Source organism: Scardinius erythrophthalmus (genome assembly GCF_964197995.2).
Source record: "Scardinius erythrophthalmus genome assembly, chromosome: 17".
NCBI classification, from domain to species: domain Eukaryota; kingdom Metazoa; phylum Chordata; class Actinopteri; order Cypriniformes; family Leuciscidae; genus Scardinius; species Scardinius erythrophthalmus.
The window spans coordinates 25,305,053-25,321,428 of NC_138237.1; the positions used below are offsets into that span (position 1 = coordinate 25,305,053).

Genomic DNA, 16,376 nt, shown 5'->3' on the forward strand with positions numbered 1-16,376 from the left:
GAGCAAGGTTGACTCGAGTCTCGAATCTGTTCCGTTCACCAAAAGATTTGTTCGGATTCGTACTGATCGTTGACAACATGTGTGACAACGAAAAAAAAAATCAGTTTCAGTGCATAAACGATTTCTTCTTTTAATTTTTTTTTTTTTTTTTTTTTTTTTTTTTTTTTTTTTTGCATGTTAAATAAGTTATTACTTTTGTACAGGTCATAATACAGAACCATTTACTTTAGCATTAGAAAAAAAAACTCTTGTTTGGTTTATTTTTAGCATTTTGTTATAAAAAAATAATGTAGGCTACTGAGAAACAGACTTCGATTACTAGGCCTACATTTATTTCGGATAGTTTTATATTTTAGCTTTATAGCAATGTAATTATATGTATAATTGTTTATCTGCACGTTTAATAATTAGAGGGGGATTGGGTTATACCAGGTTGAGATGCATTTACACAGGTCCCTAGAATACTTGATTCTGATTGGTGGACTAGTGGAAAAATATTTCAAAATAATGTCCGTTTGCCAGCGTCAACACACTATAAAATAATTTCAACTCAAATAAAATTTTCATGTCCATATATTTATTTTATTTGGCAAATAGCCATGCAATACCTGAGAAAATGTAGTCAATTGATCATTAATGCAAAATGAACCCATATTGGGCTCCTGATCACCCTGTCTGAGGTTATTTTGCAGTAGTGACCGACTGACTATACATTATCCCTTACATAAACCTTAGTCAGGGTCGATGCCATTGAACAGCCACATTTTTCATTCAAACTCAAAATGGCATCCATCAATCATATAGAGCAGGCCATGAACAGCAACACTCTGCATTTCACATTACAGTTGTCAAAATATGTTCTGTAATATGGACAGATCCGTCCTCTATTTAGTTCCCATCCTCCATCTCCTGATGTCCAAGGAACTGCTGAGGAACTGTGTCCTTCCACATATTTAGCATGTAACTTAGCATATTTTCCCTATGTGGACCATCATTTAGTGTCTCATCGCTCAGGGGCACTTTGCTTGGCTTCATGCTGCTTTCAGTTTCAGTTTTTGGGTCATCACTTTGTTCCGTTGTCGCTCCAGGGTTAGGGTTGGTAACAACACCCAGGAAGAGAGGCGTGTAAGAGGCATCATCCACCAATGCGAAGATGAACGGCATGTTGACTGCAAATGTAGGAACGGTACGTACTAGAGTGACAGCGGTCGCAGCTGAAGCTTCAGCCCCCTCCTCGCTCAGCTCCATGCTTGAGGCATGTTGTACTCCCGAAACCACTAATGCACCTGGTGAGATTCTGGATAAATCAGGCCCAGTAAACAGCAAACCCAGACCTAAATGAAATAGATGAGTGTGGGTGACAGTTCTGTTTTACTGAATTATTAACCCTCACTTCACAACAACATTGATCGACTTCATGTAGACCAAAGGACATCGCCTTATAAGGGCAGATTTCACCAAATCTCAATCGAGAACATGTAGATTTAGCTCTTTTTTATCTTACCCATGCTTGTGAGTGCTTGTTGCAGATCCTGCTTGAACTCAAGTTTGAATTTGGGTAGTTTCACATGCATGGACTTCTCACTTTGAAACTGTTTATACAGGCCCGATATGTTGAGTTTGGCAGCCGCGTTTGACAGATTTCCATGCACTGGCATTGGCATTACCACCAGAAGACTCATATTTCCTTGAAAAGGAAACCTTGCAACCTAAAAGCAGTATGAATATACCAAATCAAAATTCTCTATTTACAGGCTTTTGGCTAAATTTAAAACAAAATACTGATCCATTCCAATTATGATACAAAATTAAAAAAACAGCTAGATTACCTGTGTGCCGTCTTTTCTATCTACAAACATACTGAGTGGATATTTGGATCCCATCATCATGTCCACTTTTACAGAGGTTTTTTTGTCAATGTAAAAGATATCCTTTACAGTGAACTTGGAATCAAAGCGGGATTGCCACTCTCCTAAGAGAAAAGACATGGATGAAGCTGAATTCCTACTCCTACATTTCCACTTACTTCTTTTTAATTTATGGGGTCAATGAATAATAATAGTATCTTAAAATAAAATAAAAAATCTTTTAAAAATCTAAATTAAACATCTGTCAAGTTCTCAAACACTGTTTCATTTGGCTTTTAAAAACTTTTTTAAAAAGTAAAACTTTAATGACTGTAAAATGTTATGTGGTGTAACCATCAAGGTAAAAAGTAATAATGTCTCAGTGTTACGAATGTAACCTGGTTCGGTTCCTGAGATGGGAACAAGACACTGTGTCATTGCGTTGGCACTATGGGAGCGGCTTCAGCATGAGCCGGGGTCTGAAGCATGTTTGAAATCATTCAAATCCTATTGACCGATGGAGGTCAGGTGACAAAGCATAGTTCAAGACCATAAAAGCGCATCTACATCATGGATTCCCCAGATTCTAATTGTCTGAATAAGCCACGCAGGCGTATTTGAAAAATGGCAACAGGATGCAGCGTCTCGTTCCCATCTCAGGGAATCGGGTTACATACCCTTAGATTCCCTTTCAAAGGGAACTTCGATGCTGCATCATTACATTTACGATTTGGGAACATTAATACCAGTGCCGTCATACACTGTCAGAAATAGGGTACAGTAGGAGTCCATTTCTGTCCCCCAAGGTACAATCTACACTAACGTATCCCATAGGGCTTATTATTGGACATCAAAGTACATATATGTACCTTTTTATGAGGGTCATATATGTACCGTTTCTTTTAAAGGTCAAGTTACAATATTAGCCGCTTTCCGACCGGAGGAACCTTTTCACAGTTCCTAGAACTATTGGCTAAAGTACCCGTATGTTCCTGCGGTGCGAACACGCCGACTAGGAACGACTTTAGTTCTAGGAACTCCATTTGGAGGAACTAATTTAGCTCCTACTTCAGAGTAGGGTCTAAACCAGCACTATAGGAACTACCCGTGACGTTAGTGTACGCTGATGACTGAACGCACGCAAAACACCAGCACCTGACATTTTTAAAACAGCTATATGTAAACACACAGATTATATTTACTTCAGAAACTAGATACAAACATGGAAAACAGTGATAAGCCGTTTTCCGACCGGAGGAACCTTTTCACAGTTCCTAGAACTATTGACTAAAGTACCCGGATGTTCCTACGGTGCGAACACGCCGACTAGGAACGATTTTAGTTCTAGGAACTCTATATGTAGGAACTAATTTAGGTCCTACTTCAGAGTAGGGTCTAAACCAGTACTATAGGAACTACCCCTGACGTTAGTGTACGCTGATTGACCGAACGCACGCGGAACACCAGCACCCGCCATTTTTAACAGCTAGAATGTAAACACACAGATTATAGCCTATATTTACTCCATAAACTAACTATACAAACATGGAAAACAGTGATAGATGGGTCTCTAAACCTTTATGCTGAAGAGAAAATCCAACGAAACTTTGAGGAGACCAAGCCAAACATGATTATGTTTATCTGCCCAGCTAGCAACACTGGACATCAACCACACAGCATAACGTTAGGCTAATAACCTTTTTTCATATACTGTCTACTTTCTATAACAGTTATATCTAATAAGATATTAAACAGTACTGTGTTAGACAGATCGCTAACTAATAAACACAGAGAATGCAAGCATTGTTTGCTCTGGCGTTCTCAGCGCCGCCAAAATAAAGGTCCGTCGCGCCGTCAAAATAAAAGTCACCGTGCTTGCGTCACTCCCTTACCCCTCCTACCAGTTCCTATGGACACTTGGCCAGTGCGAACGCAAACAGCAAAACCGAGTTTGGGGGAGAGTAGTTCTTAGAACTGTTTAGAAGAGGACAGTTCCTAGAACTAAGTTCCTGTAACTACTTGGTCGGAAAGCGGCTATAGATGGGCCTCTAAACCTTTATGCTGAAGAGAAAATCCAACGCAACTTTGAGGGGAACAAGTCAAACATGATTATGTATTTCTGATCAGCTAGCAACACTGGACATCAACCACACGGCATAGGCTAATAACTTTTTTTCATTTACTGTGTACTTTCTATAACAATTCTATCTAATAACATGTTAAACAGTACTGTTAGACAGATCGCTAACTAATGAACACAGAGAATGCGAGCATTGTTTGCTCTGGCGTTCTCAGCACCGTCAAAATAAAGGTCCGTTGCTCCGTCAAAATAAAAGTAGCTGTGCTTGCGTCACTCCCTTACCCCTCCTACCAGTTCCTATGGCCACTTGGCCAGTGAGAACGCAAACAGCAAAACCGAGTTTGGGGGAGAGTAGTACATAGAACTGTTTAGAAGTGGACAGTTCCTATAACTAAGTTCCTGTAACTACTTGGTCGGAAAGCGGCTATTGTACCCTTAAGGGTATAGCCCCAGTGACAAGCCATTGTACCCCTAAAGGTACAATTATATACTTTATTTCCTTAGAGTGTAGTAAGAGGATGCCAGCACCCCAGGTTGTGAAAAGTGTGCACAAGCACAAAACTGTCGTTACAGGAAGAATCAGCACTAAAAGACTTGAGATCCTGGGGTCGCATTCACATCCACACTATAAAACCTGATGAATGTGTGCGGAGAGGACCAGTTTGCCACAGCACAAACATCTCGCAAAGACCACCTTTTGCCACTGCCTTTGAGGTAGCCACACAAGTAGAATGGGCTCTGATTCCTAGAGGCGAGAGAATCCACATCTGAAACCGCTCCCCAAAGCAGACAAACCATTGATAATTTTACGCAACTGGCCTGACCGGTGGACATAAGTAATAAGGAGACGGAATGGACACAATACATTCAATCTCTCCTGTTCTGACGAGTGAAATGGTGGAGGGGAGAAGGCTTGAAGAACAATAGGATAAAATAGTGATGAAAGCAATTTTGGAATGTAGTCCAGCCTAGGGTGCAATATGCACGCTGACCAGCCCATTGGCAGAATCAAGACAGGAGGAGGCAAATCTCCTACCCTCTAAAAAATAAGTCATAGCTACTAGCCGAGCCACCTAAAGAGTCAGAAGCTTCTCTGAGGCTGACACCAAAGGGAGCATCCAACAATCCTTCTAATACAATAGAGAGATCCCATCTCGCTGGCACCGCACAGGAACCCGGACACCAGGACATGCTTCCCCACCGAAGCCCCATCAATGTTAATGTACCATGTACCAAGTCAAAATAGTGGCCACAGACACCTTTAGGGTAGCAGGGGTCAGTCCTGCTAAGAGACGCTCTTGTACTGAACTCCAGAGAAGTTCAGTACTGAGCTCCAGTGAAGAGAAACTCCAGTACTGAACCAACTGGGCAGTAAACTGGGTTGATGACACTGTTCACACCATGATGAAAAGAGATGCCATTTATGAGCATAAAGTCACCTAGTAGAGGGAGACTTAGCATTAAGAATGGTATCAACAACTTCAGTTAAGAGAACAGAATCTATGAGCTGGTATCCCCCAGGGTCCAGACTCACAGCTTCCAAATCTCTGACCGGGGGTGAAAGATTGTCCCCTGAACCTGGGATAGAAGATCCTTCCTGGTTGGAATCTCCCAAGGTGAGCTTTCCAGGAGAAACACTAAATCCCCAAACCATACTTAGGCCGGCCAGAATGGTGCGACTAGTAGAAGGTGTACCTCATCCAGACGGATCCTCGCAAGAACTCTCAGGAGCAGAGCGATCCTGGGCCTCAGCCAATGCCTTGACAGGATGTCTGCTCCTATATTTAAATGCCCTGGAATCTCCCCAAGTGAGAGCAGTCTGTTCTTGGTCCAGAGCAGGTACTGCTGCACCAACCTGAACAGGGGCCAACAGGAACAACACATGGTAGTCCCTCGGAAATGGCCTATCGATCCCTAGCGATTCCATTGCTATGGCCCTCATCTTCCAGGCAATTAAATGTCATATGAGATGGTGGCCCTGCCAGAGATCATGAGCTGGATGGCCATCCAAGACCGCACCCCATCCTGCAAAAGAGGCATCCACCGTGATAATCCTGCGACGGCAACCTTCCCAAGCTTGGCGTTTAACCTTTATGGCTCACAGATGGTCACAAGAGTGAAACCCCTGCTCTTGAGCCACCCTCGGGAAGAAAGTCAAATGGGAGCGGAGCTGAATCTGAATCTCCCCATAGTGCACATATGTACACAGTGGGAAATGTCATTCACAGATCGCTCCTGAACTGTTTGCTTGTCACACACATTGTGAGCGTCATCCCTCGAATGTTATAGTAAAGGAATGATGGCACACGTGTTACATTTATTTTTTCATTTTATTAATAGTTCTCTATTTGGATCAGAAGAATTTGCAGAGCTTCCAGATCCAAAATGGGACACAGAGTTGGAAGACAGAGCAAAAGAAAGGGGAACACCTGTCTCAAGCTCAGCTTAACCAATTCAACCTGCAATCCTCGTGATCAAAGATGCCGCACTGCTTCTGTAAACATGGAACCCAAACCATGGGGCACAGATGTCTGACTCTCATTCGTGACGTACTTGCCCTTTAATGGTTTTGATGGTTCGCCACGCTTTCTCACCTGACCTCTGTAAGCCAATAGTTTGATTTCACACTTGCTTCAGACACCGGTGCACACTTAAGGCATTCCCATAGCATCAGTGCAATGACGCAGCGTCTAAGTTTTCTCAAAAGGGAACATGTTCTCTTTCGAGGGAACTCGCACTGCGTCGTTGAAAACGACTCTTTGGGGACACTCTCTTAGCGTGCGCCTCTGAAGTATGAATGAAACTATTCCAATCCTGATTGGTGTTGCGTCATGATGTAACATGTGACGGCATAACCGGATGCATAAAAGTGACGCTGGCACAAACACACATTAGCTTTCGCTCTTCAGCAAGCGCTCTCTGTTGTTGTTCGTTCTATTTGGTGTTGTTTGTCTGTGAAAGAGTGATATTTATATGATGACGAGTGAACAGTTCAAGCAATGTGTGCACCCCTGCCCTAGATACATCACGGGTGGGGACACACATCAGCTGTGTGTGATCTGTTTGGGAGTGCAGCACGCCCGGGCAGCTCTCGAGGGGGCTGCTTGCAGCGACTGTGAAGCACTATCAATAAGAGTGCTGCGCTCCCGCCTGGCTTGTTTTGATGAGCATGATCAGGCTCGCGCTCCCCACAGGTCTTGTCCCGCGTCAGTCGAGGCGGCGCGGCGATTGAGCTCGTGGGGATCGCAGAAGGATCTTGCAGATGAGAATGAGACTGCTGCGGCACTTTCTCATTCGTCATCTGAGGATCCTGAGGTTCCTGCTCGTGGTGCAGAAGCCCGCGCTGCGGCTTCTTCTGCCCATGATCAGGGCCCGATGCTTGAGCTCTCTGCTTCCGAGGAAGTGGATGTTCTCAGCATCGAGGCGGATGACCGTGAACAAAGCTCACCAGTTCATGGTCATGCGTATGAGGAGCTGATTGAGGTTGTGACTCGTGCTGTGGCCAGACTCAATATTAGCTGGCCACAAGATGAGCAGGGAACGCAAATAAAAAGTAAATTAGATGAGCATTTCCTGCAGCACAGGTCACAGCCTCAGCGCCGGGGTTTACCGTTTTTTCCCGATCTCCACAAAGAGATTTCGAGATCGTGGGAAAAACCCCATTCGTCCCGTATCTATAATCCAGCAGTGGTCGATTATAGTAATGTTTTAGGGGCAATGGATATGGGTTATGGGAAGATGCCAAAGGTGGAGGAGGCACTCGCTGGATACCTCTCTCCTGAAGCGGCATCTTCCCTTAAAGCCCCGGCGCTGCCCAGTAAACCATGCAGAGATACCTCTGCATTGGTTGGTAGGGCTTATATGGCGGCAGGTCGTGCTGGTTCATGTCTGCATTCGATGGCTATTTTGCAGGCATACCAGGCCAACCTCCTGAAAGACTTGGATGAGGGGGAGGGACCAACACCTGAGGATATTGTCCAACTTCGTAAAGCCACAGATTTGTCTCTCCGGGCTACTAAAGAGGCGGCCCGCGCTATCGGCCGCTCTATGGCAGCTATGGTAGCCACGGAGAGACATCTGTGGCTGAATTTGTCAGGCATCAAGGAGAAGGATAAATCATTTCTCCTTGATGCGCCGCTCTCGTCTTCTGGCCTGTTCGGCGACGCAGTTGCAGCTGTCGTCGACAGGTTTCAGGAGACGAAGAAACAATCTGCAGCGTTTCAGCAGTTCCTCCCCCGTCGATCTAAACTGAAGTCGAGTAGGGTGGGGCAAAGGGATCAGCCCCAGCCGTCATCCAGCTCCTCATACCGCCAGGAACAAAAAGAGAGCGTTGCCTCTAGAGCCCTTCCTTCGGGAGCTTGGCAACAGAGGAAGCGTTCTCAGCAGAAGACTTTCGGCCAGAAGGGCGACTTGAGAGACATCCTTCAGGCTAGGAGGGCTTCGGGAAAGAGGTCCTAGCTGGGGTAGTAGGACTTCTGAGGGCTCCCCCCCCCCCCCAGCTGCAGAGCAACCGAGGTTGTTCTCGCAGCGGAGCCCTCGGGGAATCGATGTAAGTTTCCTGTCGTCTCTGACGCTTCGGGCCGCATCAATTTCCAGCGAACGCACACCGTGTCGTTCGTGTCAAGAAGTAGAAAACGAGCATCAGTTAGGGTCACGAAAACTGTATCGACTAAATCCTGCTGATCCCTCGCTTCAGGAGGTCGAGAACAGTGCTAGGAACACCCGAGGCCAGCCTCGAGAGGCTGGTTCCCTTAGCAGATTTTGTAGAGGCATGGTATCATCTTCCCAACATATCTGCATGGGTCCTGCGTATAATAAAATTAGGATACAGACTGCAAATTCTCTGGGGTGGTGCAGACTACAGTGGTTCCAGAGCAGGCTCAGGTGATGGAACAAGAAGTGTAATCTCTGCTGTTAAAGGAGGCCATAGAACATGTCCCTCCTTCAGACAGGGAGTCCGGGTTTTACAGCCGGTACTTTATAGTTCCAAAAAAGGATGGAGGGCTGAGGCCAATTTTAGATCTAAGACATTTGAACCATTCTCTGAGGAGGTTCAGGTTCAAAACGCTAACTATTCCCATCATCGTGAATCAAATCAGATCCGAGGACTGGTTTGTCACGATAGATCTAAAAGACGCTTATTTTCATGTCTCCATCCTTCCATGTCACAGGAGGTTCCTGAGGTTCGCTTTCGGAGGCGAAGCTTACCAATATCGGGTTCTTCCGTTCGGCCTAGCACTCTCTCCCCGCACGTTCACCAAATGCATGGATGCAGCACTAGCTCCACTGAGACTTCAGGGCATCCGCATACTGAATTATATCAACGACTGGCTCATTTTGGCCCAGTCTCGAGAAATGGCAGTTCGGCATCGAGATGTCGTCCTTGGCCACATTCAGTGCTTGGGGTTGAGACTCAACACAAAGAAGAGCGTGTTAGAACCATTCCAGAGCACAACATTTCTGGGCGTGGTGTGGAATTCGGTTACGATGCGGGCACGGATGTCTCCTGCGCGTATCGAGTCCATTCTGGCGATGGTGTCCGGGATAAGGCTAGGCCATGCCATCACTGTAAAGCAATTTCAAAGACTGCTGGGCCTCATGGCAGTGGCATCCAACATTATACCTTTGGGCCTTCTACATATGAGGCCCCTTCAGTGGTGGCTGAAAGCCAAGGTGTTTTCCCCCAAGGGGAATCCCTTCCGTATGATCAGAGTAACGCGCAGATGCCTTCGTGCTCTAGTAATATGGAAGAAACCTTGGTTCCTGTCCCAAGGGCCAGCGTTAGGAGCGTCATGTCGCTGGAAAACCGTTTCGACAGATGCGTCCCTCACTGGCTGGGGCGCGGTCATGGACGGCCGCTTTGCAAGGGGTCTGTGGCAGGACCATCATCATTCTTGGCATATAAATTGCCTGGAGATGTTGGCTGTGTTCAGAGCTCTGAGGAGCTTCCTCCCAGACGTCAAGGGTTACCATGTCCTGATACGATCGGACAATACATCAGTGGTAGCTTATCTGAACCGACAAGGGGGACTCAGATCGCGCCCTCTATCCAGATTGGCGCATCAGATTATCCTTTGGTCCCAAGGGAAACTATTGTCTATCAGGGCAATGTACGTTCCGGGGGTTCAGAATCAGGGAGCAGACATCCTGTCGAGGCAGGGGCTGAGGCCCGGGGAATGGAGACTTCACCCAGAGGTGGTGAAGTTGATATGGGAGAGGTTTGGACCAATGGAAGTGGATCTGTTTGCGTCTCGAGAGACGTCCCACTGTCCACTTTGGTTTTCCCTCACGCATCCAGCCCCACTGGGGTTGGATGCTATGGTACAGGCCTGGCCGAGGCTACGCCTGTATGCTTTTCCCCCAATCGCTCTGCTCCCGGGAGTCCTGGAAAGGGTCCGTCAGGAGGGCATCAGTCTTCTTCTGGTAGCCCCGTTGTGGCCGGCCCGAGTATGGTTTTCAGACATAATTTCACTCCTGATAGCTCCGCCGTGGCAGATTCCTCTGAGGAGGGATCTGTTGTCTCAGGCGGAGGGCACAATATTCCACCCTCGTCCAGAGCTGTGGAAACTGTGGGTCTGGCCCCTGAGGGGGTTCAGTACCTAAATGCTGGTCTATCAGCCGGGGTGGTTGAAACCATACTTAGCTCCAGGGCTCCGTCTACTAGGAGATTATATGGCCTCAAGTGGAATGTGTTTTCCACTTGGTGTAGAGAACATGAGTTAGATCCAGTTAACTGCCCGGTGGCTTCAGTTCTGGAGTTTCTTCAAGATCGTTTCTCTACGGGTCTCTCCCCTTCCACACTTAAGGTGTACATGGCTGCCATTGCGGCGTTCCATGCACCATTGAGTGATGGGCCTCTGGGGAGGCACCAGCTGGTCATTCGTTTTCTCCGTGGTGCATGGAGGATGAGACCGACAACCAGGTCCAGGGTTCCTGCCTGAGACCTGGTGGTGGTTCTCGAAGGATTATCCCTGGCCCCCTTCGAACCCCTTCAGTCGGCTTCGCCCAAGGACTTGACGTTCAAGATGGCTTTTCTCTTAGCTATTACCTCTCTTAAGAGGGTGGGAGATCTTCAAGCTCTGGCAGTAACACCAGCTTGCTTGGAGTTTGCCCCTGGGGGAGTTAAGGCCATTCTGCACCCGAGTCCTGGCTATGTGCCTAAGGTGCCTTCTAACACGGCACGGTCTACGGTCCTGCAGGCATTTCATCCTCCACCTCATGTGTCGGCGGAAGAAGAGAGGCTCCATCTGCTCTGAGCTCTGAGCGTTTACCTCGAGAGGTCCTCTTCTTGGAGGAGGTCGGACCAATTGTTAGTGTGTTTTGGGTCACCTAGTAAGGGGCTCCCTGTGTCCAAACAAACTATTAGTAATTGGATTGTTCAGGCTATTTCCTCGGCCTACAAGGTGCGCAATTTGCCTTCACCTTTGGCCATAAGGGCTCATTCTACTAGAGGCATGGCGTCCTCTAGGGCCCTCCTCTCAGGAGTGCCCCTCCAGGAGATCTGTGAGGCAGCCGGTTGGGCTACCCCGCACACTTTTATCAGGTTTTATAGTCTGCACCTCCCTAGTACGCCTGGCGCACATGTGCTTTCGTCCCAGCTGGGTGCCTGAGATCAGTTTCACTCTAGGGCAGGCCTTTTCTCGGTGCGTGGCCTAGTGGGCATTCGTTCCCCAAAGAGTCGTTTTCAACGACGCAGTGCAAGTTCCCTCGAAAGGGAACGTCTCGGGTTATGACTATAACCCTTGTTCCCTGAGAAGGGAATGAGACACTGCGTCGTCCTGCCACGCCCCTCAATGCCTCAGAGCGGCTTGCTTCATCGCTAGGCTAATGTGTGTTTGTGCCAGCGTCACTTTTATGCATCCGGTTATGCCGTCACATGTTACGTCATGACGCAACACCTATCAGGATTGGAATAGTTTCATTCATACTTCAGAGGCGCACGCTAAGGGAGCGTCCCCAAAGAGTCGTTTTCAACGACGCAGTCTCTCGTTCCCTTCTCAGGGAACAAGGGTTATAGTCATAACCCGAGACGTTTTCCTTACACCTTGAATACATGTGAGTGTACACATTTTAATTATTTTCAAAAAATATTTTAAAAAGTATTATTTTATACAATGACGTATTACTTCATACGTATCATAAGTTTTGAGAAGTATTAATAATAACAATAAATAATCATTTTATAAAACTACTATAAGGTTTCTTTTCAAGAATTTCATTATTTTAAAGAGGCCTTTTCTTCATTATGATATCAGGACAGTTGTATCACCCTGATATTTTACATTCTCCAAAAAAAATACTTTTAATTTTAACCCTGAAATTAAAAACATGCTCATCATAGAAAATGTGTATTCAAGTCACTGTATTTATTTTTAATGTATTTCTAATAATAATAATAATAATAAATTAATAAATCCAGACAATGAGCATTATGTTATTGATCCCTCTGTTATGTTTTATCTTATTTATGACAGCTTAAATGCAGACCAACCTTTAAAATGAATGGCGTTAATCAACATTATAGCAACATTAGGTGGAAGACTGGACATAAAGTTGGTTATGTGACCTTTGGTGGCTTCCTCCACCCAACGATTGACTTCTTCAATGGAGGTCAGATGTGCAGGTTCGGATTTGTACAGGTTCAAAGCTCTGTCCACAAAGTCCTGGTTCACCCTAAAACCTTTTCAAAGACAAAAGCAACTACAGAATCTACAAAAAGCACAAGTAACCCCAACAAAACTTACATATTACATCAGCACATGGTTTGTTCTGAACCTCAAGCTCAAAATAATCTTCCAGTAATGTCAGGTTTAGCTTGATCAAACCATCAGTTTTTCACCTGGTTTGAGGTAGAGACGAGAAGCCATTTTGACAGCCTTGGCAGTTAGTTGTTCTTGGAGACAGCTTAAGGTTTCATGAAAATTCGGCAGCTCTTTTGCCTGAAGGATTTCCAACAACTTCTCTTCTGTCTTGTTCCTTGCACCTAAAAAAATTAAATGAATACATACACACACACACACACACACACACACACACACACACACACACACACACACACAAAAACAACATAAAATGTATAAAATCACCCTTTGCATGGTTGGCAATGATTTGTTTGTGTTTGTGTATGCTCACCTAAAGCAAGCTCAGCAAGTGCAAGAGAAATACTCAGAGGTGATATGATTATATTCGGTTGCTCAGACCCAGGCTGTAGTTTTTCTAAAAGTGCCAATCCTAGTTTAGCCACTGCACCACCAACTGCTCGTTGAGCCTCCAGGCTTAAGACATCATTGCAATTCCCTTTGTCAACGTCTGTCTCATTAGAAGCCTGGATTGAAGAGAGGGCCAGAAAATATTGTAAAAAGACTGTGTGCTTTTTAAAAGAACTAGAGCGGAATTTTTGAAACAAACAATGGGGATGAGCAAGATTTGGCAAATAATTTAATATCTCAGAGAGTTTCTTACCATCAGTCCAAACCTAAAGAAACAGAGCAATATAAGCACTAAACGACAGTGCTTCATGTTCTTACTTTTGGCCTGGAAGACACAGAACAGAACAGATCAGATCAGATATCTTCAGATGTTTGTACACCACAATAATAAGTAACATGCAATTGCACAGTATGACATTAGAACATCATTGTATGTGATTCCAGCTCTACACAAAGTATCCAGGGACAGCCAAATATGTACAAAGGTAAAGATCTCACACCATACATTGAAATGTAACATTAACCTTTTACAAAAAGGATATAAAAGAATTTAAAAAGATTTACTAAACAACAACTGTATACCATGAATGTTTATTGTGAAATAGCAACATTATGCATTGTGCATTTAGTCATTTCTTGTAATTACAGATTTATAGTTATTTAGGTTTTCGGCATGCACTGCGAAATTAATAAATGTGGATGCAAATGACGTATTTTGCTCCTTGTTACCATTGATCAATTTGCATGCCAAGTGTTTTTTTGACAACCCTTTAAAAGTTTCTCAGAGACAAAAACCCACATAGCACATCACAAGAGTAAATAGAAAATTGCCTAAGCCAGATTTAACAGTAAAAAAAAAAAAAGAGTATTTTATTTTAACAAGTAACTTCTGGAAATCCTGGTATTTACTGCAGTGTACTAAATGTTTAATAATATAATATTTATACTATAAAATAATACTATATAATTTTAATATAAAATATTATGTTTTCAGTTTGCTTGTAAAATTCTAAAAAGTGTCAATGTTTATGTTTAATGTAGTGTCAGTTGTCTTAGACTATCTTCATAAAATTAAAAGATGTTTTCAAAAATATTTGCATGTAAACACATAAAAAGCATATGATTACACGTGCTACACCTTAAAATATACATTTTTTTAAAATGACACTTTATGATGTAATTCATATAATGTATATATTATTATTTTAAAATTAAGTGATTTGAGATCATTTGCAAAAACAGATTTACACATTTATCATAACTTGTTTCTACCGTGCACGCCTGTGCTTCAGATTATTTATGAATAAGCCACAGATGACGGTGAAAAATTTAGGCAAATGACAACTTATAAAAAAAAAGATAAACTTACAACGATTTTGACAGGAAAGTGGTGATAAATACAGGGAGAGTGAATGATGTAGATCCAGAACAGATGACTGGAGTAGAATGCTCTCAGACACTGTGCTGCTGGTTAATGTTTCATCATCCACTGACTTCTGTCACCATTTAGTTTTAAATGTAAATATTAATATATGTGATCCTGGGTCAAGGAGCCCACCAAATCACAACCAAAATAAAGATTATTCAGTTTGTGATAGAAATCCAAAACTGTAATATCACACAATAATAATAATAATAATAATAATAATAATAAAATAAAATAAAAATAAAGAACAAACAATAATTCAGTTGTTTGTTAAATGAGGTTGTGTCAAATGACATAAACAATATTCAAATTAATCCTATTTTCAATTATATGAAAAAGAATGAACAAACAAAATTACTTGTTAATTAATGCACTAAAAAACTTGTTAATTCCCTGACCATGAAAAATGAACAAACAACAATTATTTAATGAACAAACTTATATAAATAGATTATTTCCAGCTAACTTTGATAATGTTTTGTGTAATTATATGTATCTAATACCTTAAAGTGCAAACCATTTATTGCAAAGTTTCCAGGATGTTATTAAATCCTGCTATCACAATTGTACTACTAGAATTTGTAATGTTTGCAAGTAGTTTCAAAAGCCTCAAATGGACTTTATTTGTCCAGTGTACCCTGTACCCTGTAGCTGTCCACCTACACAAAACCTTGAATTCTTACTCACGCCCCGTTAGACTCAATGCCCACCATACTAATCTAGAACAAGGCCTCAAACTGCAAAAAGTCATTAATGGTTATTAAAATATTCATGACTTTTGGTAGTTATATCAATGATGACAATTAATAAGATCTTGAAATTATCACAAATATATTTCTGTACCATTTAAAATATATAATATTACAATATACAAAATAAATGAGAGAATCTTAATGATCCGTCATTGATGCTTAAATGAACAGTGTTCATCAACAGGTCACTTTCAGAACCCACCATACAACAGTAGTGTAATTTATGTCTAATAGCATTAATGCCTAATAGCTGTGTGATTTTAGCTAGATGCTTTAGATAGAATAGTAAAATGAGGACATTGAAAATGTTATGCACTATGTAAGAGTCTAGAGGGCGCCACAGCTAAACAAATAGATATCTGAAGATTGTGGGAACCCGTGTCTGTATATCCTCTGTATATAACCACTGCACATTTTGAATTTCTTCCTCATCTAACACACCTAAAACAACTCATCAGCTCATTAGTACAGTCTGAAAGAGTTGAATTGGCTCTGTCTGATGAGGAAGACATCCAAAATATGCAATGGTGGGGGTCCCCATGACAGGTTTGAGAAGCATGCTCTAGACAGACTGACTCTGTCTGCATATGGGTCTCTTGAGGTACACAAACACACACATAAACAATTTTCATTCAGAAATTACTTGTTTATTTTATTTATTTATTTATTTTTACAAATAACCACCAAGTTACATGTTGAATTATTATTTTTTCCAATTTATTTTGAAGTTAAAAGACTGAAGTTTTTTATAACTTTGTAAAATAATTTTTTACAGATACAGACATGCTTGTACACATTACATATTGTCGTCTCAGGATGGCAACTGACTGTCACATGAGCAAATGACGGCTGTCTCGTAATGTGCTCTAGTCAATAGTCAAAACGTCCAAACCATTGATACAGTGATACACTGGTCCTGGAAATATCAGGGAATTTTAACATTGTGATTTCCAGGTCATGAAAAATCATAGAAATAAAAAATGATGTATTTTTTCTGAAATATGGAATAGATTTGCTCAGCTTTGCTCAGTAATGCTCAGCAAAATACTTCAGTGTTGTATT

At 42.9% G+C, this 16,376-nt stretch overlaps 1 protein-coding gene across 1 annotated transcript; it reads right to left on the minus strand.

The window, feature by feature from the left end:
* Positions 1-172: 172 nt before the first annotated feature.
* Positions 173-14,637, minus strand: serpinf2a (serpin peptidase inhibitor, clade F (alpha-2 antiplasmin, pigment epithelium derived factor), member 2a). The gene is made up of 8 exons (XM_081390110.1): positions 14,506-14,637; positions 13,390-13,461; positions 13,060-13,252; positions 12,767-12,910; positions 12,419-12,607; positions 1,830-1,972; positions 1,505-1,709; positions 173-1,334 (listed from the first exon to the last, which is right to left on the minus strand). Exons 2-8 carry the CDS (start codon positions 13,444-13,446, stop codon positions 889-891), a joined length of 1,377 nt encoding a protein of 458 aa, XP_081246236.1. The 5' UTR covers positions 13,447-13,461; positions 14,506-14,637; the 3' UTR covers positions 173-888.
* Positions 14,638-16,376: the final 1,739 nt, after the last annotated feature.

Bases quoted from the DNA above. Each gene is read 5' to 3' on its own strand.
- serpinf2a (XM_081390110.1), bottom strand. From the start codon at position 13,446: ATGAAGCACTGTCGTTTAGTGCTTATATTGCTCTGTTTCTTTAGGTTT. The intron at 12,911-13,059 runs GTGAGCATACAC...TAATTTTTTTAG, and splicing joins ACTTGCTGAGCTTGCTTTAG to GTGCAAGGAACAAGACAGAA. The intron at 1,335-1,504 runs GTAAGATAAAAA...TATTTCATTTAG, and splicing joins ACAAGCACTCACAAGCATGG to GTCTGGGTTTGCTGTTTACT.